Source organism: Heterodontus francisci, chromosome 12 (assembly GCF_036365525.1).
Source record: "Heterodontus francisci isolate sHetFra1 chromosome 12, sHetFra1.hap1, whole genome shotgun sequence".
NCBI classification, from domain to species: Eukaryota; Metazoa; Chordata; class Chondrichthyes; order Heterodontiformes; family Heterodontidae; genus Heterodontus; species Heterodontus francisci.
Window position 1 is genome coordinate 70,869,817 of NC_090382.1, and position 12,528 is coordinate 70,882,344.

Here is a 12,528-nt window from a genome sequence, read left to right on the forward strand (position 1 = left end):
ACAGCCAAATTAAACACTCTAGTAACCCCCGGGAATAAAACTGACCAAACGAGCTATCTCTAGACAACCACAAGTTAACTATTTATTTATTAAAACTAAATCTTAAACACTATTAAGATAAATTTATTTCTAAAGACCTTGTAGCTTATTTTAACCTAACTTCCTCCATTCTCTCTCTCTCATGCTCAAAAATCATGGTTAACCAGTTTCTTTTTATAAAAAAAAGTTTTTAAAAATTAGCTGTTTCTTAACAAATATGTCAGTTTTTATGGGTTACTTTGCTGATGGATGAGGTATTCTAATGTGAAAATAATCAAATGCCGCTCGAAGTCTCCACGCGGATTTGATAAAATAGTCTGTTCTTGATAGGCATTCAAAACATTTTGGCTGTAGCAGGCATGGAACGGTTCTTTCAATAAAAGCAAAATACTGCGGATGCTGGAAATCTGAAACAAAAACAAGAAATGCTGGAATCACTCAGCAGGTGTGGCAGCATCTGTGGAAAGAGAAACAGAGTTAACGTTTCGGGTCAGTGACCCTTCTTCGGAACGGGTTCTTTCAATGATGAGCACAGCAATAGGTCAACTTGAATTTTAAAACTGACAGTCCCTCAGTCGAAGCTTTACTTCGAATTCCAGAAAACGCAATCAGTTAAGAGATTCAATCTTGAAGCAAATTACTTCCTAGCTTGGAAGTAAAGAAATGGAGTTTTGCAACCTTCAATACAAATGGTCTCCTCAAAAAAAAAAAGCTTTTTTTCCCTCCTTAGGCAATTAACTCAGCCTGTAGCTCCTTGTAGAATTTTTGCTGAGAAAAATAGACAGCTCTTTGGTGAGTGTCTCAAAACTGGTTCAGACTGATTTTTTTTTTTACACAGTTAAGTGGAAGTATAATACTACGTGAGCCCTCTCTCGACATTTTTCATTCACTAGTTAATGTTTTGTTTTTTTAAAAATCTAGTTTCAGGCAAGTTGATATAAAATGTTCTTAATATTGTTGACGAGCAAAGAGTTCATGCGACGAGAGAGAGGATTGGCATGTAAGAATGTATGGGTTTTGGGGATTAAAAAAAACAATGGTCAATCAGACTGATTCTGCAAAATAGTAAATTGCTGTTTGTTGCATTTTCTCTCTCTAATTTACTAATTTAGCTGTATAAAACGCTAGTTAGGCCACAGCTGGAGTACTGTGTACAGTTCTGGTTACCACACTATAGGAAGGATGTGATTGCACTGGAGAGGTGTAGAGTAGATTCACCAGGATGTTGCCTGGGCTGAAGCACTTCAGCTATGAAGAGACTGGATAGGCTAGGGTTGTTTTCTTTAGAGCAGAGAAGGCTGAGGGGGGAACCTGATTGAGGTATACAAAATTATGAGGGGCGTAGATAGGAAGAAACTTTTTTCCCTTAGCAGAGGTGTCAATAACTAGGGGGCATAGATTTAAGGTAAGTGGCAGGAGGTTTAGAGGGGATTTGAGGAAAAAAAATTTCACCCAGAGGGTGGTTGGAATCAAGAACACACTGCCTGAAGGGGTGGTAGAGGCAGGAACCCTCATGACATTTCAGAAGTATCTAGATGAGCACTTTAAATGCCATAGCATACAAGGCTACGGGCCAAGTGCTGGAAAATGGGATTAAAATAGATAGGTGCTTGATGGCCGGCATGGACACCATGGGCCGAAGGGCCGATTTCTGTGCTGTATGACTGACTACCTGCCTTCCTTCAGGAGCAGTTCACTCTGCACATTCATCACTTTCTATGTAATTAAATCTAAACTGTCTACTGGATGAGTAAAGGAGAGAATGAAGGGGGATCATTTTGAAGATTTTTTTTTCCCCCTTGAAATTCCAATTGCTTAAAATCCTGATACTGCCATTGGAGTTAACTAGCTTTTGGTGCTGAACATGGAGGAGTACTGTTTCATGGACAGAGGGAGATTGGTAGGTGGTAATCAGCAAGAGGTTTTCTTGCCCTTGTTTTAGCTGAACCTTTGACACTTCGGGTGGGGGGGGGGGGAGGGGTCTGATGTCACTGAGGTTGCCCATACCTAGTACCTTGGTGTGTCCAACTCTGATGGGTCTGCCCTGCTGGTGGGACAGGATGTATCCACGGGTGGTGGTGAAGGAGTCAAAGATGTTTAATGATTGGTATGATTCTGTAAGTATCCCTGTGTCAGGCTTTTGCTTAACTGGTCTGTGGGTTAGCTCTCCCAGCTTTGGCACCCGTCCCCTGATAGTGAAGAGGACTTTGCAGTGCTGACTGGGTGTGCCTTTGTCTTGTGTGAATTTGATGCCTCGGGTGCAGCTGAATGGTCCATCCAGCTCAATTTTGAGTTTTTTATACTGGTTTGATGCAACCTGCAACTTTATTGGGGCTTATCTGTTTATCAATACTTAGACTGGTTGGTACAGCACCATTTATGGGTTAGTACATTGTAGCTAATTGGAGCACTGCTGGAATTTGTGATTGGGAGAAATTCCAGTTGTCTGCAGCACAAGGTCCAACATTTGTATGTTTGCATGTATGTAAGTAAGGGAGTGAAATTTAATGATGCTTCTAGGTCATAATATGTTAGTGATATATTGCAGGAATGATTGTAATACAATAGAGTGATTTATAGGGGCCTGCTGCTAGATAATGAGCGATCCTCTCTCCCATCAGGAAACATTTGTTCATCAATCAGATGGTCCATGAAATGAATGCAATGTTTCTTTTTTAGGCCTGATGTTGACAGCAAGATTTGAAATTAATAGGGGAGAATTTTAACCCCCAAGGACAGGTGGTTGTGGTTGGGTGGGGAGCTAAAAAATTGTAAAACTCTCAAACCTGGTCCCAACCTCCAACATGCCCATTTCCAGGTTTACAAAGACGCATTTGACTGCGTACCGTAACCTCATCTAAGGTAGGGCAATCGTTATCGCATGCAGGTTGATCATTGTCATATAATGTGAGGTGCATTTGAAGAAATTTCAACAGGGATTTGTAATTAACAGCACCAGCATGAGTATCCTGACCTTGGGGAAACTTGCCAATGAAATGGAGGTGAAATTGAGCATTGTCGTGGTGTTTAAAGTTCTGATTGTCCAATTATAAATGCAGGCTCAGCTGTTTTCTTAGCTTCTTCGGGTCATAGATGTGTTTCGGAAGATTGGAGGATTTCAAATGAACAATATCAGGACATGGGACACCATGGATTTCTTGATGGGACTTTGGATGAGGTAGATGATGGCGATTACCACACCGTGCTATGGATGGCTGAGAGGGATGCATAACGCAGAGTGGATTAGAGTTGGAGAGTGCCCAAGGTGCTCGCCAATCGTCTGATCAAAGCACTGAAGAGGATGAGGAAGACTAGCAATATGTTGATGGGGTACCCATTGTCAAACTAGCCACTTATATTGCTGCCAAGGGTGCCCTAATAGCTTGAAGGTTCAGCTAGTGATACGCGCAGGAAAAAAAAATTAAAAATGAAATCCCTGACCCACTATCACTACTAACATTTCTCCCCCCACCCCTGTAAAGCTGCACAAACCAGTCCTTCAATCAACCATACATCCATTGCATATCCCTAAATTTTTCCTGTCATGTATTAACATTCATGAAGCAACTAAAAAGGTGAGTTGGCACGCAGGGTGCAATAGCCAAGAAGGTGTGATGGCGTCAGTGTGTGCAGACTGCTGTCTGAACAGTTGACCCGTTTGAATGTACTGCTTAGAGCACTGACTTTGGATTCAAAGCTTATTTTTTCTCCATTTACTGGAAAAGGAAACTGAAAGCTTCAGTGTTCTGGAGAAGACCGAAATGGAAAAGTAAAAACAGTCGTAGGATCAGAGGTGTGACCAGAGACATTGACTGGAGTTCCAGTTTCAATTTACAAGATTATAGCTGGGTGTGTGTTGAAGCAAGCAGCAAGGTGAGGTTGTTTTAAAGAGACCAGCTGCTGTAATTGGAAACTGTTTTTTGGGAGTTGGCCCTTGTAAAATTCAAGTTACTACACCTGTTTTTGGTGACTTAGAGTTACTAAGGCGACACCATTGGAGCTACATCATCAAGACTGTTGAGAGCCAATTTGCGGAAGTTCTGGAAGGGTATGCAGTTTTGGTGGCGACAGTATCGGTGGAGTTCGGATTGCAAGGAAACTGCCATCGAATGGAAATCGGCATTTACACCTTGAAAGGCAGGATCTGGAGATCTATTTGAAAAATTCAAAGACCTGAAGGACTTTGGTTCTAGTTTTGCAGAGAAGATTGCCCAAAAGACTCGCGAAATCTATATTTGCATCTGATCATTAAACTATATGTTGACTGATTTAATTGTTCATGTTTAATTTTTGTTGGTTTTGGTTTGAGTGTTAAAGTAAACTTTATAAAAGTTAAACCTTGTCCATTTTTGTTTTTTCCCTTGGAAATGGAGGTCAGTCAGTGGATTGGATTCTTTTAGCTTGTCATTTCCATGGGGATCATAAAAATGGGGAAGCATTTTATGTCCCTTTTTTAAAAAAGGGATGTTAACAACATAACATTTTGTTAAATACCTATGTTTGTCCTTGATGAACTACAGTAGCTGTCTCTCCAACTTCCTACTGCTCAGGTGTGATATACTCCCTTTGGCTTTGGCAGACATCGAGACAGACTGCTTAGATCCTTGCTCTGCTTAGTTGCTTTCAGTCTGTGACCACTGAGTCTTGTAGTACCTGAGGGCCTTGACAAAGAATGCTCCACCTGCCCATGTGCAGGGGCAGACTGCCATTGGGCGACAAGGCAGCATATCTGTTAATGGCTCGGGGTTTGTGGGGGGGGTGGAACAGGTGAGAAGTGTAAATGCTTTGAGTGGGGTTCCAATGTCTGTCTCATTTTGGCACTAACCCCCTCCAAGGCCAGTGCTGCTTCACTTCTACTTTTCTGGAAAGGAGCATTGCACAGATCAACAACCTGTTGGAATGTCACAGATAAGGTACCTGTCACCCTGTTTAAAGTGGCGGACATCTCATGCACAGCTGTGGTCATTCCAAGCATCGACTGATTGATTAGAGAACCTTGCTTGAAGCTCCGTGCTGGAGGCCACTTACTGCATGACAGACATTCTTGCAATTACTCTTGCACCAGTCTAATACTGTTAGAGATAACCTCCTCCATCATCTTTGCTATTGTGGAGTGTGCGCGAGACACATTGGCCAGTACATTGGCCAGCATCTCCTCTTTCCTCAATGATGCCCCCTCACGTTTAGAATCCGTCAAGCTGAGCAGAGCTTGGTGAGGATTGACCCCTGCCCCACCATCACAATGCAGATACTCCACAGCTGGCCCTGCCACCAGTGTGTGAACTGTGAATCACAAGGTGAAAAACCAACTAACTATTTAACTGAACTCACTGAAGTGCGAGTATTTGAGCTAGAGAGTGGCTGGATGTCCTGTGGCGGTGCACCCTTGGAAGGAATGTGCTCCTCTGCAGAATTGTTGACCGGCATGTTTGCAGATAATTGCTCTATGCGTGAAGGTGCAAGCAGACAAAAGAAATGGAAATGAACTCTCCTCGCTATCCAAGGCCCCAAACACTCCTTTCAGGTGAAGCAGCGATTTGCTTGTACTACTTTCAATTTAGTATACTGTAATTTCTGCAGCACCTGCGGAAGAGCCTGTCACTCTAGAATTGGCCTTTATAGCCACTCCAGACGCTGCTCCACACACCACTGACCACCTCCAGGCGCTTGCCCGTTGTCTCTCGAGATAAGGAGGCCAAAGAAAAAAAAAGTATACTGTATTTGCTGCTCACAATGCGGTCTCCTCTATATTGGGGAGATTGGGTGACCACTATGTGGAACACCTCTGCTCAATCCGAAAACATGACACTGTGCTTCCTGTCGCTTGACATTTCAACACCCCTCCCCCCTCCTCCCCTGCTCTAATGCCCACATCTCTGTCCTGGGATTGCTGCAGTGTTCCATCGAACATCAATGCAAGCTCAAGGAACAGCACCTCATTTTACCAATTAGGCACGCTACAGCCTACCGGACTGAACATTGAGTTCAATAATTTCAGAGCATGACTGCCCCCTTTTTTTTGTTTAGTTTTTCTTTGTATTTTTAATTTTTATTTCATTTTATTTTAGTTTGTTTCATCATTACACTTTTTTTTACCATGTGTCCACTTTTTTTTTCATATTTTGCTTTTGGCTATGGCTTTCATTATTCTGCCATTTAATACCCTCTCTGCACTAACACTTTGTATTTCACCACACCATTAACACACTCTTTTTGTCCTTGCCTCATGATCTCCTTGTTAATTATTCTCTGACCCTCTGTCCTATCAACACCTTCCCATTTGCTCTTTTGCTCCATCCCCACTTTATTTGCTCAAAACCTGTTGCATTTCTAACTTTTGCCAGTTCTGATGAAAGGTCACTGACCTGAAACATTAACTCAACTTCTCTCTCCACAGCTGCTGCCAGATCTCTGTTTCCAGCGCTTTTTCGTTTTATTTCAGATTTCCAGCATCTGCAGATTTTGCTTTTATTTATTATTATGGAAATGAACTGGGTCTGGCAAAGTAACAATCTTGACCATGCTTAGCTGCTTATAGTTCAGTCATTGAAATAAAGTCAGCATGTGCATCAAATATTTTTAATGTCACTAGACATCTGCAAATTCACGCAGATGTGCCACTTATCTCCATGGCTGCCGCCTCTAGCTGAGAGGTGCAAAGTTTGTGGGGGACCACCTCCAGTCGTTTACCTCTCCCTTGGGTTTTGTGCACTGTTCTCGCATAAGGGGTGAAAGAACACACCTGTGTGAATGAAGGTCCAATAGATGCATACGTTCAATGAGGGTGACTATCGGGACAGAAGCATCATGTTGTATACGGATTGGCAACGTTGGATGGATAAATGGAGAGATGGGGAAGTACAAAATGAAAAGTGAAAGATGTGCACTATTGAAATTTGTGAGTATGAGAAATATTGCAATGGAGCACACTTGGCAAGATGGTGAAGTGGGATGGTCTGTTGTGCACCACAGGATGTAGGTGAATCAGCAACTGTACTCTTCCTCATCTGGTTAAGTCATTAAAGCTCCTCTTGCCCTGTAGCCAGGACCAAGGCGCAATGCTCCTGCTGCTCAGCTACTTCCACTGCCACCTTGTTTATGACAGCAGCAGGGTTGTTCCTCCCATTGCTAGGAAAATTATCTCTCTCCTGCTCCTAACTACATCCAGCAGTAAGTCAAGGGAAACGTCATTAAATCCCAGTGCGGTGCTGACCTTGGTCTTCCTGAATCTATGTTCACAGGCTCTCCTTGTTTTCCAAATCCTCCTAGCTGCTCCCAGTTCTGTTTTTGCATTGGTCCTTTAAATATTGAATTCAGTTTGCATCATTAAGTGTGCATCACATGTGCTGTTGCAGCTTGGAGAGAAAAAAAACCTGGAAGGAAAAATGTAATTAGGCAATCAAGTTGAAATTAGGAATCCAGAGCTACTGAATTTTCTTTTTGTACATGTAATCATCCTCCTCCTGCTTCACCTGCCCTCCGACTCTGAACCTACTCGTTCATATCAGGGACCATAGCTTTAGTTCAATTCCTTTTTAATGCATGACGCTAGGGAGCTGCTTGCTTTGGAAGCTCAGGACTTTAAGAATTTGCATGATTATTCAAGCGGAAAGGGGCCTGTACTGATGAAAGGTCACAGACATGAAGCGTTAACTCTGCTTCTCTCTCCACAGATGCTGTCAGACCTGCTGAGTATTTCCAGCACTTTGTTTTTATTTCAAATTTCCAACATCTGCAGTATTTTGATTTTCTTACAGGAAGGGGCCTGTTGGGTCTATGATGTGGATGCAGTATTTCCTTGCTGTTTTTTTTAGTATTATAGTCCTGATGGCTGCCAAGAGTAAAAATGCTCATGAACCTTCTGCACATTGATTTCTAAGACATTCTTGCCTAATCTAAGTGGTCACATGTAACCACTAACTGTGATCAAGTCCCAGCATTTTGGTAGAGTTTTGAATGAAGCTGCTGCCAGTCATTAGCATTGGTGACCAATGCTGCCTCATGGGGAAACTAATTTAGAATGGTTATCTGTTCTCAGTTAAGGTTGTTTGTTCAATTCCCATTCCAGCGATTGAGTACATGATCTAGACTGACACTTTAGTGCAGTACTGAGGAAGTTGTACACTGTTGTAGGTGCATCTTTGGATGAAACGTTAAATTAAGGGCCCATCTGCCCACTCGGGTTGATGCAAAATCACCCATGACATTTCATAGGAGAGCAGGGAAATTCTCAGTGTCTTGGGCAATATTTATTTCCTCAATTAGCATCGCTAAAACAGATTATATCTGGCCGTTATCTCATTGCTGTTTGTGGGACCATGTTAGCAAATTGGCTGTCTTGTGTCCTACGTTTTAACAGTGACTATACTTCTATACTTCAAAAGTACTTAATTGGCTGTAAAGTGCTTTGAGACATCCGGAGGTCATGAAAGGCGCTATATAAATGCAAAATCATTCTTTTGTAGAATCCTGTCATACCTTGCACATAAGAGACTCTTTTTTGAATTTGAGCACATGTGTAGACCCAACAATGCCATTTGCGTTCAGTATGCCAAGCAGGACAGGATGCACTCCAGAGTGCTGTGCTTTGGAAAAGAGACTTTAGTATTGGGTGAATTCTATAGGTTTGTCAATCTAGCATCTTGCATTGGTGGAAGATGAAGTTGTAGATTTTGATAGGTGTCAGTTTGCAGACAAAGCTCTTGGCTACTTTTCAGAATAAGGTGCTTTTAAATTTTGATGCAAGTTCAGACACAACCAGGCAGTAGTCCTTGTACAATGAAAAGGTTTCTTTATGCCTTTCCTTTTGCAGCAATGATCATTTGCAAAATGCATAGAGGGCGCAAAGGAGTGTGTGGTTCTCAAAATCTCTAATCTTTACTACCACAACAGCTTGCTTATATATAGTGTCTTTAACAATATAAAACATACCAAGGCATTTCACAGGAACATTATCAAACAAAAATTGACACCGAGCCATATGAAGCAATATTAGGGCAGATGGCCAAAAGCTTGGTCGAAATGGTAGGTTCTCAGGAGTGTATTAATGGAAGTAGAGGGGCGGAAAGCTTTAGGGAGGGAATTCCAGAACTTAGGGCCTAGGCAGCTGAAGCACGGCCACCAGTAGGAGAGCAGTTAAAATCGAGGATGCTCAGGAGGCCAGAATTAGAGGAGCACAGATATCTGAGGTTTGAGAGTGTGGGGTGGGGGGGGGGTTAGAGATGGGAAGGAGCAAGGCCATAGAGGAGTTTGAAAACCAGGATGAGAATTTTAAAATTAACTTTTTCGTATTGACTAGTTCATCAAAGTTGCCTACAGAGAAATTCTCCAGTCTTTGAAATGGTTAGTCAGATGGAATGTGTCTGAATAACATGAATCTAGAGGAATAACCATTTTAGCAATTGATAATTGCTACTTTTTACAGGATTTTAGGAGACTATATGCTTTGAAGAAATGGGAATGTTATGCCCATTGGTGAAAGGTCCACTCTTTTAGGCTGGAATAGAGTTATACAGCACAGAAACGGGCCTTCGGCCCATCATGTCTGTGCCGGCCATCAAGCACCTAACTATTCTAATCCCATTTTCCAGCACTTGGCCCGTAGCCTTGTATGCTGTGGGGTTTCGAGTGTTCATCTAAATACTTACTAAATGTTGAGGGGTCCTGCCTCTACCACCTCTTCAGGCAGTGCGTTCCAGATTCCAGCCACCCTCTGGGTGAAATTTTTTTTCCTCAAATCCGCTCTAAACCTCCTGCATCTTAACCAGGGGGCATAGATTTAAGTTATGTTCTATGTTATATGCCAACTGTTACATATGTGCCAATTCTGCTAAATCATTATATCGCCTTCAGTGAGAGTCTCTGATCCTGCTGTTTGTCTATTGCCAACATTTGGAAATGTTGGTTTTAGGTGTCCAGATTCGTGCAAATACCTGGAATATGTAGTCTTTCATTACTGGGGTGTTTCCTAATTGGAATTTAAATTCCATTCTGAACAAACCGTTTCAATCTATGGGTTTGTGTCAGCTTAAGTTTTGTCCGTTCAAAACAATTTACTGTTTCAGTAAAAATAGTTAACAAACTGAACAAAGTGGATGGATGTCTTATTGAGCCGACAAGACCGTTCTTGGACCTCATTTGATCTGTCCTGCTGTGCCTAGAATTGTATCTGAGTTTGATTTGCCTGTGCTATTGTTTCAACTACTTTAATTGGAGAAGAAATATATTTTCATGGATAGAATGACAGATATTCAATCTTGACAGTTACTTATTTTATCTTGTATAACAATTCATGCTAAAGGATAGAAAATTGGTTAATGGGAGCATCTTGTGGTAAATGCTTGGCAAATTAAGGCTTACAAGGCAAAGTCTGAGCTTATCCTACTTGTTCAACAACCACCTCTTTGAGCAGCATGTGAAGGGTTGCATTTACCCACAACTTTAGTACAAGACATCTCAATAACTCGAAGGGCTGGATTTTTGTTCCCAGCCCCAAGTTGGGTTCAGTGGTGGGGGGCCAGAAAATCAGAGTGGTAGCGGCCGCCATGGAATCTGACGCTGTGATTGGGCCCAATCTTCCCGGTGATGGGAAAGCTCCGTGGTGGCCCCTCCGCCACTGTGTGACGAGACCCGACTTGGCATATTTAAATAACATATTTGCATCAATTTAAAATCTAAACTGCAGCGATATTCCCTTCAGTTTCCGATCCTCAGCACGACGAATGGCACTCATGCACCTTCAATTTCCTGTCCAGGGAAAGCTGGCGCCACCGAGGTAGGGAAGGGCGAACTCTGCACTCTGATGGGTGCGGGTGTAAGGGGGTGAGGGGAGCCCTGCACTCTGATGGGTGAGGGGTGGAGCGGGGGGTTGGTGGCGAGGGAGCCCTGCACTGTGATTGTGGTGGTGGTGGGGTGGGGGGAAACACTGTGCTCTGGTGGGTGGGAGCGTAAGGTGGGGGGAACCCTGCATTCTGATGGGTGTGATGCTGGCGGGGGAGGGGGGGGTGGTGGGAAGTGGTGAACTTTGCGTTAAGAAACACAGTTTGTAGGGCTGGCAGTCTTAAAAATGGTGCCAGCACCTGTTCCTCCAACAGGCGACACCGTGAACGGTGTCGCCGAGGCTGCACCCCGCCATGTGATTGGGGGACAGCCATCGTGAATATGTAAACCGGCCACTCGCCAAATTATCACATCTGCGTGGTATTGTGGGTCCCGAGGGGGATGGCTGTCATGCTCCGCACCTTCTGTGGCTGCTCCCGCTGGCAGGAATACAAAATCCAGCCCTACAACGTTATTGATGCTGGGCATGAGTTCTTTGCACTGAGTTTTTGAGCATTTAGGTCTCTAAACATCTTTGTGAATGAATGAAGGGCATGCATTTATTTCCCCTCACCCCTTTCCAATGGATGGCAAAATTCCTACAGGTTATAATTTAAAACTACAATGACTCCAATAAAACCTGTCTTACTCTTTAATTATTTATTGAATAAGGCTAGCATTTGCTCAGTCCCTTGATGGCAATGCTAGAAATATTATGAAAACGACTTGGGCTTTATTCAAAATCTGCTGTAATGTTTTACATACAAGTTTGCTTGGCTATAAGTAATATCTTAAAATTAGTCTGGTCCAGCAGGAAATTTCCTTTAATGAGTATACTGATTGAGACAAAGGAGCTGAGTGACATGGGTTGTTTCATGTGTACAAAGAATAGGAATTTGGTTTTAAAGCGCCTAAAATCGGCTTCATACAGATTAAAATATTTCAAAGGAAAAAAAGACTATCAGAAATGTTCATTTTTAGAGAATGTGGCTTTTTAATACAAACTCAAGATGACTTTTATGTATGAAGTACATTTATTAAAACTTTTATCTTTATTTTCAGACAATATTGAGGATGAACTTGGAAGGAAGTTGAAATGCTTCTTAGATGAGCTTCCAGCTGTTAACTACAATCTCCTGAAGTTCCTCTGTAGATTCCTGGTCAAGGTAGCATTCCAAAAGGAAGAAAAGTGGACTTCAAGGAATCTTGCAGCTGTATTTGGCCTGAATGTTTTCCAGTAAGTGTAAAACTTTTTCACTTGTATACTGTATGCTTATTCAAAAACCTATTTTTAAAAACTTTATATCCTGTGTACAGAAATTTAATATCTTCACACCTGAATGATTTTGAAAGAATGTTTGCACTTGTCGTACCAAAATCCCAATTTTCATAGAGATATATCTAAGAAAGGGAGGGATTGCATATCTGACTTGGTTTCTGTTGGTATTAGATGAACGAAACAGTGCCAATATATGTAAACATTCATTTAGTTTTTTTTTACTGCATTTGTTAAACATTAAAACTTTCTGCTTGATTTAAATTTTTGTGCTTTAAATGTGGACTGTTCTAGATTTTTAATGAAACAAATATCTGGAATTTTCACATTACTGCTGATTTGAATATTTTTGAGATTGAGTTTTCAACATCTGCATGCAATCATATTTGAACAAT

General features: G+C 42.0%; 1 protein-coding gene across 1 annotated transcript in view; it reads left to right on the forward strand.

The window, feature by feature from the left end:
• Nucleotides 1-12,528, forward strand: part of LOC137375707 (protein FAM13B-like) — a 214,896-nt gene that overhangs the window by 40,856 nt on the left and 161,512 nt on the right. Inside the window, exon 5 of the mRNA XM_068043092.1 lies at nt 11,920-12,094. Within this exon, the coding sequence (XP_067899193.1) occupies nt 11,920-12,094 (175 nt within the window). The remainder of the gene's footprint in view (nt 1-11,919; nt 12,095-12,528) is intronic.